Source organism: Pezoporus occidentalis, unplaced genomic scaffold, assembly GCF_034315485.1.
Source record: "Pezoporus occidentalis ecotype Australia unplaced genomic scaffold, CSIRO_AGI_Poc_V1 ctg18, whole genome shotgun sequence".
In the NCBI taxonomy this organism is placed as follows: Eukaryota; Metazoa; Chordata; class Aves; order Psittaciformes; family Psittacidae; genus Pezoporus; species Pezoporus occidentalis.
This window is the reverse complement of record NW_026913640.1, coordinates 1,944,155-1,958,298: the sequence shown is the minus strand read 5'-3', so window position 1 is coordinate 1,958,298 and position 14,144 is coordinate 1,944,155. Positions and strand designations below refer to the sequence as shown.

Below are 14,144 nucleotides of genomic sequence, written 5' to 3'. Positions count from 1 at the left end.
GCTGTGAAGTCCCCATCCGTGGAGATAATCAAAACAGTTCTGTACTGTGCTCCAGCTGGACCTCTTTTGAGAAGGATGATGGATTACAGACCTCTGTAGCTCCCTTACAACCTGCATTATTCTATGGTGAGCTGGTCAGCATGTTTTACTGGAAGGTAATTTTACCAATTCTTTTTAAAGGATTACAGATTTAGTTTGTCAGGGAATATTAAGAAATAGGCTATTCCAAGATGGTTTTAAATCAGAATTAAACTAAGCAACCAACCTGCCAACCTTGGAATCTAGAGGAATCCATTCAAATGCAGGGGTTTAAACTCGGGGTAAAAACAGTGGTTTATACCCATGGAACGATGAAGGTGCAAGAGAGAGCAATAGCTTAGAATGACTTAGAGGTCATCAGAAGTAATATTCTCAAGACGAGATCAGAGAGCACTATTCTAGCACAAGACTTCAAATAAATTCATTTGGAAATAGGAATGCATTAGGAAATCAGGTAGTGGTTCACTCAATAAACAGGCTAGTAAGACTGCTTCTAGGACTGCCATACATCAAGTGATGTTCAGTGTTCAAAGAAGGAACAAAACCAAGCTGGCAACAGAAAACAACCTAAGATGTAAGGCTTAAAGAGCTTAGTGCCTATAGTGTATAAAGAGAACAGGTAAGGTAGGAAGTGTGTGAAGGGTGTTGTTTATGGTAGAGGAAATGGGGAGAAGCCTATGGATTTGCTGCCCAGGGCCCAAGCAGTAACAGCTGAAGCAGGGTAAATTGTGAGTTATACTACTTTGAGAGGGGGAAATTAATTAAATTTTGGAACAATGTAAAAGGAAATATAATGGATGTATCACATTAAAAATTGTAAAATATGGTAGGCATTAGTGGAAAAAAAAGCAACCAACTTTAATCTACTTTGAAACAAATATGAAAGACTGAGTACACGTGAAGAGAATAGCAGGTTGAACAGGACAATAATGCTTGCGTGATAGGGATGGCATTTAAACCTTTTTCCTAAGTTTGCTACAACTTGGTCTCTTGAAGACTTGAACACTTCAATCTTAACTGTTGCTTTAATACAACTTGTGGTTCTGATGGTTTACAGATGAAACTAAAGGTATGAGTATATGCAAAACCAAAATATGAGCAAGATGCAAATACATACATTCCTGTTGTAAATGCAGCCCATAAGAACAAAAATGCTTCTGCTAGCATGGAACCTTTAGTAGTCTTAAACTGGTTACACTTGCTGGCAAGTGACAGTCTGTAGTAACAGAAATTCTTGCAGTATGCTTTTGACGGGCATTTTTAATTTGAAGTATTTTAAGTTCTAACTGATGAGCCTGTTTCTATTGTACACATACCCTAATACTATTCTTTTATTACTTCAGAAGTCCTAGTCTTTCCACTCACTGATCCATACAGTAGCTTCAAGTCATAAAAAAGCCAAGCACAGATTAACCAACTTTGACATCATCTTTATTTCCATAAATCATTACACTTCAAGTGGTTAGATCCTTTTTTTCACATTTCTCACCCTAAGTACACACCTACAGTAGCCACGACAAAATGTGCATCTATTACCATTCTAACATCATTAGTTATTTATTTTTTCCAATGTGATGCAAATACCATTTGCTAACAACAAATTATAGTTATTTTCTCCATTCACATGAAATGGAGATAAGTTTTAAAGTGATAAGAGTTCTGCTTGCTACAGGTTCAGCCAATATTAGAATATGTAGCAGCTTTGAAACTCAACAGTGAACTGTTAAATAAACAGTGTGAAAGCATTTCAATGGTTCTACAAATGGAGTTATTTCACACTGCACTAGGAACAGGATAACCTACACAGTCATGTCTATTCTCATCCACACACCTCTCCATTAAGAGGGCTTGTCTTCATACCCTTTAAAGACAAACCTCGTGCAACTATGAATTTAACGGAATAAAGATGCTGTTAGAACTACTTCTTGAAGCAAATACATATTGTCTGTGAATGCTCCATCCCTGGCAGTGTTCAAAGCCAGGCTGGACAGGGCCTTGAGAAACCTGGTCTAGTGGGAAGTGTCCCTGCCCATGGCAGGGGGGTTGGAACTAAATTATCTTAAGGTCCTTTCTAACCCAAACAGTCTAAGGTTCTGTGATTCTGTATCTGCCATTAGGAGGCCATAGTATATACTCTGCATCTTTCTGAATTGGCTGAAAAATACAGAATGCATAGAAGTTCCTAGTGTCCTCTATAGAATAATAATGGAATTTTCTGTTTTCACAGAAGAATAATTTACGCAAAAATATACTCATCCTTTACATAAAAATCTCAAAAAAATATTTGTATATTCCTTATGGAGCCAACTAAAGAATACATTTGTCTACAGTTGTAAATACCCTCTTTTACTAGAGATGCTTCATATCTTTGGTTTGCTTATATGCTGGATGAAAAAAAGAAAAAAAAAGTTTTAAAGGGAATAAATACCTAGTTACCTGAGGCTCATCTTTCACTTCTTCTAACATGAACTTTGGATAAGATTAGCTGTTTGATAGCCAAAAAAGGAAATTATCTACAAAACAATGAAACACAAAGCTTATTTTAGCAGTGCATATTAAATAAGACAAGGCTGGTTTTGTAAAACTAACTCTTCAGAACAGTTAAAAAATAAAACTAGAAATCCTACTTGTTCCGCAATTATTAATCCTATTTGTTTCTGTATCACTACCTTCCTTACAAATATAAAGGATTCCAAAAATATTCACAACAGTATTTCTATATTAATCTAGTTCATTTTATATTTTGAAAAAGTGCTTAAAGAGGCAAGTTATTAACTGCAAACTCATTATCTGTCCCATTGTCTAAAGCCCTGATTCAGTTGTTTAAAACCCTTGTTCAATACCCAACAAGGAATTAAGACAATTTTCATTTTTCCTTGCATAAACACCCTTCCTACTATTAAATTTTCATATCAAATTAAGTAACAGTTGATTGAAAAGTACAGCGTGATTTGTGTTAAATTGCAGATTAGCAATGTAGTGACTTCTAAATAGGAAGTTCCATCTCTAATGTAAGGCTTTGAGAACTATTTCAATGCTTTCATTTTTTATCCTTCTTCTTATTATCCAATACTTTATATTCATCCAACACAGCATGTCCGGTTTCCTTTGCAGTTCTCTTTACAACAGCCTTGATACCAATATTGTCAATGTTAAATGCTGTCACACCAACATTGATTGCAGAATTCATAGCATTGTCTGTAGCATGGCCAGCATCATCTCCATACCTAAAGAAAGACAGCAGTTTTGTAGATTGATATACTTACTATTTTAATCTTCACTGGAATTTGAAAACAAAAATTTAAGCATTGCCAAGAACAAATAATAATCACACAGCCTGAATGTATAAAGAATTAGAAATAACCAAGCCATTTGAGTAAGGGCTGCTCCTCTATCAGATGGATTACCAATATGATTCTTCACTTTTTCCTCATAAAACCTTCCAGCCTTTCTCCTTCCTTCCTCTCTAGTTTTGAAAAACAAAATGCTTATCTGCATAACCATAAGGGGGGAAGTTGTTTGCAATACCCCCCCCCAAGTACTTTTCCACCTAAGTTCTTAGGTAAATATCCCTGTAAGTCCTATCCCCTGTAAGTCCTCACAACTAGGCCCACAGCTGCTAAACCTTCTCAGTCTGTACCATGGGTGGCAACACTGAGGAGAAGGGAGGGCAAATACTGTCCTGCCTTCTCACTTGTTACAGAAAAAAGGGACTGGAATCACCTCAGGCATATTTTTTCCTCAGCTGGTACCACCACTGCCATCATAGTGCTTGGTTAGTACTTGTCCTGTGTCACCTTCACCTGTTGTACATAGCATAATATGATGCTATGTCTGGTGTAACAGCAACACGTTGGCATGCTAGTTCCAATTTGTAACTGTTTTTTTTTTTCTGTTCTAAGAAAAAAGTTGGGTAAATGTAGATACTGCAGTTGTTCAAATTGTCATAAAAACCCCACCAAGGTAGTAGCATGGTTCTTTGGCAAAAATATTACTTCCAAAGCTACATTTTCCCCCAGTTCTGATCAACACGCACATATGATGAGGATCTCTTTATAATTCCATCCACAAAGGTTGTGCAGTTAAGTTTTAGCTGATTTTGTTGTTGATTTAGAGACATTGTGGTGATGCTTTGTTAGCTTTGTGGAATTTAACTCATTCATTGGAGTACTTTGAGGGGCAGATATCTTTGTCACCAAAACAAAAGCCAGCTTCCAAAAGACAGAGTATTTTTATATATATATATACACACACACACACATATATATATTTTAAAGATCACATCTGAAGTATTTTCAATTGTAATTAACTGCAACATTTAATTACTTATTGTTTTTCACTCTTAGTGGCTGTTGGCTGTTGATCTTCGTATTTCCTATCTTTATATCTAGAACAAAAACATTAATGTGAATTTATGCGAAACAAGTACCAGTACAATACCTCCCAGAATTCCTACTGAACACAAATGTTAGCAATAAGGCACCACTGACTAGAACTTCATTATTTAGCCTTCTATTTTAACACATCACAACACAACCCTGAATGCCAATCCATTTAATGCTATATGCTCATGTTTACATTGTTACCTTCTCCTAGTACTCTATGCACTTCCAGCAATCCTTTTGAACATCTCTCGCTACACTTACCACCGATGTCACTTAACCTACATGTTCATTGGCTCTTCACTTTCAACTATACCTACTGCACTTTTTTTGAGGAGCGCATTTTGCAGTCATTTCAATATATTCCTGTATTCTTGACTGCATTTTTCAGTACAGGCACTCCTTTTTGGTCTATCATTTTACCAACATCATCTTAATCTAAAATGTTACTACCCTCTCTCCCCATTATCTTTTTCTAAGAACATCTGTATTTTGCAAGTTGAGACTATCTCATTATTGCTATTAATGCCTTAGATTTCCTTACACAATTTTTTTTGTACCTACTTCCTTTAGCCAGACCTGCCAAGAGATGAAGTTCTTCCATTTCTCTTAAATTTAACTAAGTTTACATAAATTCAGGATCAGAGCTGAGAGGTTTGAATCAGTAACTTTTTTCATAATGACATTATATTGTAGCACAAAGACACATAACTGAACATTATTTATAGCATAGCCTGAAGTTATAATGCTTCTAGAAGAGAGCTTAAAAAAACACAATCATTTACTCATTTCATATTTTTACTTACAGGAGATGCTCATTACTGTGCACTTAGCAGCTTATCATGTGCTGCATAATTAGAGCAAAGCTGGTACTTCAGTCACCTTCCCTGCAATTTGTAAGCTTTTTTTTCTTTTGTCAGTAATCAAACACAATGTTCTACTCTGTAGAACATAAAAACAATAAAAACATAACTTACTTGTATTTGACAGTTTTTACAGTCTCAGTTGAAACGCTTTTAGCAATGCACTTCGCTGCACTTTCTAAACCTTGCCACACTGTTGAAAACCCTGTAAAAATGATCAGCTTATTTGAGTCCACAGCATTGAAAAGTATGCAATTAAAAAATCATATGGGATTTCTATTACCTTGAACTCCACTTGCTGCTACCACCAGAGCACCATCCAATGTGGATTTGCCGTCTTTATCTTTCTTGAGGGACTCTGGAACTAATTTGCTGCCATGCTTCTTTACGTGCGGAGCCAGCTCCTTCCCAACACAGCTTGCTATGGAACAGACTCCCTCGACTACCACAAAATAATAGTATGCAGATTATTTAGTACAAACATAGAACATCTTCCTTTAAAGGTTCTTACATCTAATTAGAAGCACACTGAAGTGCTCAGTGTTGCTTCTATTTAATCTGCTTATTTCAATGACAGGCTTCAATCCATGCTTAAGTACCCAATTGATACAGAAGCAATCTTATTTTTCAGATTCTCTTAATTTCAGATTCAGCTCCAATTCCTAAGAAACAAGTATGGCTAAACAGCACTTCAAAGGACACACTAGTCTCACACTCAAATTTCAAGAAACCATTTCCATTGTTTTGTTATCCCCAATCCCTATCACAGATAGGGAACATGCTGTTTCTTCTCTGCCCTGACTTCTGGAAATGCCTTTCTTACAATCTCTCCAGCTCTTCAGAGTAGTTTTATAACATCCAGCACAATTTTCTTTTAAACTTTAAGACTGTACAGTATATTCTTTTAGGAAAGAAAAGGATGCCTCAAGGCCAAATAATAAACATTAGTCCTAAAACATGTCACTCGCAGGAGATAACAAGGCAAAAACTACTGATCTCTGGATTTCATTGGATCAGTCCCTTCTCTAGTTTATTGGCTAGAGAAACCAGATCTCATTTTACAGAATATTTATTCAGACAAAAATATAATATACTATGAGATGCAAATTTTTACCTAAGAATTGGCTGACTTTCACAGCTCCTCCAGTAGCCTGTTTTGCTACATGAAGTCCCTTTGCTACAGTTGGGTTGACTTCCAGAGGTTTTTCTTCTGGTTGGATGTGTTCTCGCAGTTTAGAAGCTCCTTTATGTATAGCTTTACCAGTATATTCTGCGCCTTTTATTAGGCCCCAGCTTACCCAAGATGCACCTTCAAGGCAAAAATTGATTTTCTTACACTATACAACTTCACAGACTACAATTCCTACAGCTTTCCCTCCTCTACCTCTGCAACACTGGAAACATTCCTGAAACACAGCCCGCAATTATAATCTTCCCTGAACAGGCCACCATGAATTCCTGCAGCTGTTTTATTCTCCTACATGGCCCACTTTTTTTAAGTTCACTTTACTGAAGTTTAATACAGCCATCCCTCATCCAGACCTCAGCTTAATACAGATACTCTGTTTTTGACAGATATCCAAGCCGCAGCTGGGTCAGACGTGATAGAACTGCATATCTCGCTGCTGTTACCTTCTGAAAACACACAACCCAACTCTCTAGTCCTCCTAGCGGATTCATCTTTATTACAATCAGTGAATATTCATTAGTATTTCCAGAGTTTCTCAAATTAAAAAAAAACACAACAGTTTATCTGCAGATACATGCCTGGTTTAATATAACTGCTTGTACAGGAGTAAAATTGTTCTGTCTCAGTGGTTTGAGTAACATTTAAATCCTAGTATTTACTCAAATAAGAAGCCTACCTCATTTGCAATAAGCAAGACTGTTGGCAACGGATTTAAATTCTGCACTGCTTTCATAAAGCTCAAAGTATACATTAGATGATCACAAACGGAACTGATGAACAACTACTTCTGACCACTCAGCTTTTACCAGCCCACATGGATTTAGGTGAAAATACTGTTAAAATGTTACTCACAGCAGTTCATATTCAACACAATCCCCTTATTACAACAGTACCTGACAAGATTCCATGGGCAACTTTCTCACTCCATTCTGGCAATTCTTTCTGATTTTCTGCTCCTTCAGGTTGTGGTTCAATCCGTACAGTCTGAGACAAGTTAATTGCATCACCAGAGGTATCTGAAGGCTAAAAAGGGAAAGTAAACACCTGAGAATCTAATTTGCAACATTATCATCAGGATTTCTGTTTTAGATCATACAAATCCGTTATCAAATCATGTTAATGTTGTGCATTCCTCGGGTCAGTGCCCAGAAACTCAAGGAAAATTTGTGATGCAACTACTTTTGCACAGATAAGCTGTGCATTCAAAAAAGCTTATCAGAAAGTTCAGCATTTTCTGTATGCTTTCTTCATCCAGTAACAAAAAGATGCGCTTGCCAACACTGCCAAAAGATGAGACTTGTCCTTTATCGTTTTTATCTTCTCAGAGGGAAGTCAACTCTGTTATTCAATATGGGAACTTAAGTCTTTGGTCACAGAATACAGCTGCATTAAAAGAATGCAGCTGTTCTGGTTGTTTTGCTCCTCATCCTTTCCTCAAAATGTAAAAATAAAGGAGATTATTCATCATATGTGCTGTTGATGTTTTTGCAGACTGGCACAGCCAAGGAACACATTAAGCTGTGCATGATACTGCTCCAAATTTAAAGTTGGATAGATGGGTTCTGTATAGTTTCATGTCAAACACTGGAGTTTCTGGAGTAGGTGTTAATCATTCAAACATACAAACCACCACCACAGTCTGGTTAGTGTTTCTAAAAAGTGTAACATCCCTTTAGACAGTTCACAAAGAATGTATAATTAAACTTTAATTACAGAAAGCAAAAAAAAATTAGTAATTTAGGTTTTTGTTGAGATTCTATTTTAGGATTATTCTAATGTAAAAGTAAAAATGTCAGCAATTGAAACACTGCTGGTTAATGATGGACAGAAAGAAAAAATATTTTTGTTTAGTCTAGAAGAGTCTGTATTCTTAGATGGAAACTATAAGCAGAATAGAGTACACAATATAGAATAGTATTTGATATCACATGGAATTCTTAAGATTTCCCACAAATATTTACTGGACTAAAAGCAGAGTATCACACAAAGATGACTGTTGCAGCAAAAGAAAATAAACCCAACATTAACAGAAAAGAGTAGATTAAGACTTAGAAGGTTGCACCCAGAAGGTTAACAATCTATTGCTGACATGTACTGTATCATCAGTTACTGCTTGACAGCAGTGTGAAATTTCATGTTCAAGAAACGTCTTTAGCCTGTGATCAAAATCCTTTGGAGGCTGGGCAGGAGAAGAAAAACAACAACAACAACAACAACAACAAAAAAAAAACAAAACAAAAAAAAAAAAAAAAAACAACAAAACAAAAAACCCCAAAACTATGTTCCAGATATAACTTAGCTACACCACAGCCTGGTGTAGAAAAACAGTTAACAAGACTTCTAAGAACTATCCTAAGGAGCAGAAATGGATTCTCTGGTAAGACAGGTGACTCAGGACTATAATTACATTAAATATAGTTGTTACTTAGACCCTCATGAGTACTATGTAAAATAGACATATTAAATGGCCATCAGACCAGGCGTTGAAATATTTGTGCTATATCACAGGTTTTAAGACTCCAGAAATCTGCTGATCTGCAAAATGTGGTAGCCTGCAGTAACTGAATCAGCTCTTAACAGAAAAACAAACTAACAAAAATAAAAAAAAAACAAACCAACCAACCAACCAAACAAAAAAAAAACAATCAAAAAACCCCAAGCCCTACAGGGCACAGCATGCACTGCAGCTGTCTATCGAGTCTGAAAGCTCAACAGCTCCAACATGTATAAAAAAGCCATGTTTTTTTGTTCAGTGACAATTTTACTAATAAAATTTGGAATCACTGTCCTAGAATTTACCTGGACTTTGTGGCCAGACATCTGTTTAAATTTATCTTCAAAATGCACTCTCTCAGTTGCTGGGAGCTCTGAAGATAACCCTACTCTCTCATGGGATCCTGGCACCTGTGACATTGTATCAGGGAACATTAATAAAAACATGGAATTTTAGGACAAGGAACTAATGAGATACCAAATTTGAACTACTTCTAAGCAGGAAAACCAACAGATTTTACCCATTAATTCCTGCACTGAAGCATCACATTATTCTGTACTACTTCTCCATTTTAAGTAAAAACTAGGGGCCTCTTTTGCTAGTGAAATTCCCTGCTGAACTCAACAGGATTTATACCATAGCAGAACTCTGCCCACATGGCATGCTGCAAACTGGTCCTGCATCATCACTGCATTCAAATCTTGGTGATTCAACAAGATTCTATCTTTCATGAGAAGATACAATCTTCTTATGAGCTTTTAAGTAGTCACTGATTACTGTTCTTCCTGACATGGTGCACCAGTGCTCTTATAGTAAGATATTTCATTTGTTTCTAGTCACTTTCTCTTACTCTGTATTTGTTAAGACTATGGGTTTTTTTCTATTTTTTTTAATTAGTCAGTATCTTACTGCAATAAGGCACTAGATTTATCTGTTCTGAGATCCCATTTGAAGGCAGGTTTTTGAGGTACACACTATTTTCACAGATTGTCTCTGAAGCACCTTAACATTTTTGAACTGTAAACATTTCGGCACAATATTCCAAGAACAGTATCATGAAAACTACACAACCATGTTTTCTTCTGAACACAAAATTCCATTTGGGTTCTATGTTACCTTTTGGAAAAAAATAGAGAAAATATAAAAAATGGTCTCCATTTCCTCTCTGGGCTTACTATTTAGTATTTAAAACATTCTTTCCTCCTATCTCACAAGACCTACAGTTTCATTACTAGGTTGCTTAATCTTGGCTACTTTATCTGTTTCTCTCTGGTGAGCTTACCAAGCAAGAAACAGAACTTCGCAGTTTTACACAACTAACTGTAAATGGGAGAATTTATTGATCATTTACACCTCTCTTTATTAGCTTAAAATAGCCCAGAAATGTACCTGGATTCGAAGGTCAGACATCTGTTTTAAGAGATCCTCAAACAGCTCTCTGTCAGCTGCTGGAAGTTCTGAAGACAGCACTAGTCCCACGTAGGATCCCGGTATCTGGGACATTGTGTCAGGGAACATGTAGACTCCAGTATTGCAGCACAGAACAGGAGACTGGTTACGCATTAGAGGATATAACCAGTCACAGACCTAGAAACAAGAAGTACATAAAGGAATTAACGGATGCTTTAAAAAAGAAAGCCAGGTAGGACATACTGATAAGCACCATAAACTTGATCTTCTGTTTAGTACGAAAAATAAAATAGCTGTATGCAATCAAGAAAAAAAAAGCCTATCACTATGGAAATATTCTTGATTTGCTCTGACAGTCTAATGTAGAGAAAATACTAATTTTCACAGGACTATAATTTGGGCTAGTAGCCTCTTAAATAAGGTCTAGTGATAAGGCCCAGGTACAGAAGCAGATGAAAAGCACTGCCAAACAAGTCAGGATTCACAGGGCCTGTAATTTCCTGCAGATTCAGGACAGGTTTATATGATAGGATAAAGAAGACATGGCTTTCACTGAGCGATTGTTGAAGACTGCTAACACAGGTGGAGGTGAAACAGGAGATCCCAAGCCAGGAAGAAGTTTTTGTTTGTTCCTCTAAGTTTCCCCTTCACTGATGAGACTTTCAGCAGCCAGTCTTAGCAACAACAAGAAGATCCAAAGTCAGAAACCAGACCAGAAACACAATGTATGTTACAGAATATGCTTACATGAAGCAAGCATGGACTGTAAAAATGCAAATAATGCACCTTCTTTATTTGCAGTTCAGAGTCTGGATTAATATGGCCCTCAAATTTCTAATTATCAGTTGTCCTAACTGCAATAACTTCTCACTAGTTGAGAGTTAAGTGGGTAGTGCACCACCCTGTTTTACACTGACATGTTACACAGGCAAATCAACATGTCTTCTCTAAATGAGGAAAGGGAAGTTAATTTTATGAAAAGTTAAGTACGCTCCTTTAGAAAACAGAATTCATCAAAACAGTCAGAACTTGACATCCTTGGAAAGACACAATTTTTGCAGAAAAAGTCATAAAAATGTGAATTTGCATAAAACTTTTTTCCAACATCCTACCACACAGAGCAAGAACTTAAAGATGATTGCCTTTTAAAATTTTGTAACAGCTCTTGAAATTTTATTAAAGGACAAAACTATTTTCCTGTTACCTGAAGAAATGCAGGTGGACGATTCTGGGCCGTCTCGCTATCCGTATCCAAGAACTTCACAATGCGCAGATATCCAGGATATGAAGGAGCACTAACCTGCCCATCAGGAGTCACGAAGAATATCTGTACCCCTTGAGGAATCAAGATCAGCTCATCTGCATCCACTCCCAGGTTTTCAAGGGGAGGTGGCTGAGTACACTTGCTGTAGTAGTCCTCACTTACAGAAGAAAACTCCCCAGAGTCTGTGCCATAGGACACAGTAAAATGGCCATTGGTAGCTTGAGGAGTATAGGCAGGAGGTGCTTCATTTGGCAGACAAAGAGGTTTTGCAGATGGACTCATAGCTGGAATTTGCCCTGGGCTCACAGCTGCAACACTTCCATCTGCTGCAGGTGGCTGACTTGGTACAAGTAGAGAATTAGGGGCAGGGGGTCTTTCTGGCTTTTCTTTGGAAGGAACAGACGGGTACAACCTGGGCACCCCATCAGGGGCATCCATCACAGCAGGACTCGCTTGTACAGGTGGGGTGTTTTGTTCTAGAATGCCAAGTCGAATGTGAACGTTTTGCAGGGTCTCCCTCATCTTCTGTTGCATTTGCCTAGCAGACTCCCACTGGGACCCTATGCATGCAGGGCCCTGTGATGGAATGCTAATTCCTCGGAGCAAGTGGTCAAGCCCTTGCTTATAATAAGTTCTTGCCTCTTCCTTCTGACCCAGTTCATCTGTATTCAGTCCTTTATTAATAAAAAGAAAGGCTTTCCTGTACTCTTCATTAATAGCTTTAATATTTGCATCTTCTTGCATAATGGGATCCTGCAGCTGTTCCATTACTGTAAACTGTATAAAAATTATTAAAAATATTTATAAAGCCAAACAATATTTACCTTAGAATAAAATGCTTTCTAATTAGTTTCTAGTGATGACCATACTGCATGTATTAGCAGAAAGCTAACTAGCTGCTTGGTACAGCGTCTGATATGTTACGGTTATCGCCTAATAACCTTCAGATTTAGAATACGTGATTTCAAGACAGCAAGAAACCTATAACTATCATATCTAGTTACATCAGACATGTATTTCTTAAAAGTTAAACATCAGAAGAATATGGACATGCCCAAAATGAAATTTTCCATCTTAAAAAATTAAGATCAGTAGCAAATACAGGACTAAAAAAAAGTTTAAGAATTTACTTTTGATGATTTTTTAAAAAAATCTTCAAGGTATTAAAAAATTTCAGTTAACATTTTGCCAATTCAAATAAAGGCTGAACTTAAAAAAATCAGTACATATTTATTTAAATATTTTAAGGGAAAGCACTCAACAGACTTAAACAAATCTTGGTAAACATCAACACACAGGACTGGGAAGAAATACTCTGAACAGTTAAAGCTGTGCTTTACAAAATAAAACCAGGGCATTACTTATTTCCTTTACAGGGTTTATAAAGTGAGAAAGACAACTGGTGTTCTCCCTTCCTTGCATTCCAGGTGACAAAAACTTGGAAGCACCAATATGTGCAGGTTGCAGGTTCTATGAATGTATTCCTCAGACTGCCTCATGTGTATTTCAATAACTGAAGAGCAGAAAAGAATCCAACAGGTTTATGTGTATATGTTTTAATTGAACGTGTATCTTCTGTCCTGGCCAAATGCAGTAAATACAAATCATTCTTGGACAAAGATAGTGTTTACAAAACACAATGCAAAAAATTCCAGTGAAATTTTTTTTGCTGACAGTGTTGAGAGGCATTGTCAATTCAGAAAAATCAGGTTATTATACTAGGAAATAATGGTTGTGGACAACAAAAATAGGGTACTATATAAAAATGAAAGAGCATGTGTTTTCAAGAAAAACAATGATTCTCTGCTGTAAACTGGATGGAATAAAGGAGGAAAATCTAGATAAAATCACAATGATAGCAAGACACAAAAAAAATGGGGTAAGTAAAAATCAAAGTTCAAAAAAAAATACTTCTATTACACATACAGAAGTATTAATGCCACTGTACAAAGCATTGATGAGATATCAGACAATGATGAGCCACATTCTATCAAGTTGCACAAGAACAAGAAGAGGTGTGCAGAAGTTACTGATGTTTTCTGCCGAATCAAGTACCTTTTCCTAGAGAAAGTTAAGTTTGGCTTATTAAGCCAAAGACTTAGCAACTGCATTAGTCTCTTTAATTAAGGAGGTGATCCTGCCCCTCTACTCTGCTCTTGTGAGACCTCACCTGGAGTATTGTGTGCCGTTCTGGTGTCCTCAACATAAAAAGGACATGGAACTGTTGGAACAAGTCCAGAGGAGGGCCACGAGGATGATCAGGGGACTGGAGCACCTCTCCCTATGCAGATAGGCTGAGAAAGTTGGGGCTGTTCAGCCTGGAGAAGAGACGGCTGCGTGGACACCTCATAGCAGCCTTCCAGTATCTGAAGGGGGCCTATAGGGATGCTGGGGAGGGACTCTTTGTTAGGGACCATAGTGACAGGACAAGGGGTAATGGGTTAAAACTTAAACGGGAAGTTTAGATTGGATATAAGGAAGGAATTCTTTCCTGTAAGGGTGG

The 14,144-nt window shown here is 37.0% G+C and overlaps 1 protein-coding gene across 5 annotated transcripts; it reads right to left on the bottom strand.

Annotated features, from left to right (window-relative positions):
• Positions 1-1,453: 1,453 nt before the first annotated feature.
• Positions 1,454-13,664, bottom strand: SPART (spartin). Of its 5 annotated transcripts, XM_062615026.1 has the most exons (9): positions 11,582-13,663; positions 10,357-10,554; positions 9,273-9,377; positions 7,367-7,496; positions 6,399-6,593; positions 5,568-5,726; positions 5,399-5,489; positions 4,366-4,426; positions 3,149-3,266 (listed from the first exon to the last, which is right to left on the bottom strand). In XM_062615026.1, exons 1-8 carry the CDS (start codon positions 12,407-12,409, stop codon positions 4,366-4,368), a joined length of 1,767 nt encoding a protein of 588 aa, XP_062471010.1. In that variant the 5' UTR covers positions 12,410-13,663; the 3' UTR covers positions 3,149-3,266. The 5 variants fall into 5 exon arrangements, with proteins under 5 accessions (XP_062471008.1, XP_062471009.1, XP_062471012.1 ...); XM_062615024.1 differs by lacking the exon at positions 4,366-4,426 and having other exon boundaries at positions 1,454-3,266; positions 11,582-13,650; XM_062615027.1 differs by lacking the exons at positions 3,149-3,266; positions 4,366-4,426 and adding an exon at positions 4,433-5,308 and having other exon boundaries at positions 11,582-13,661.
• Positions 13,665-14,144: the final 480 nt, after the last annotated feature.

Coding starts and splice junctions, on each gene's coding strand:
- SPART (XM_062615024.1), bottom strand. CDS start 12,409: ATGGAACAGCTGCAGGATCCCATTATGCAAGAAGATGCAAATATTAAA. Junction 9,378..10,356: donor TGTCTGACCTTCGAATCCAG/GTACATTTCTGG, acceptor ACAATGTCACAG/GTGCCAGGATCCCATGAGAG. Junction 7,497..9,272: donor TGTCTGGCCACAAAGTCCAG/GTAAATTCTAGG, acceptor TTCCCTTTTTAG/CCTTCAGATACCTCTGGTGA.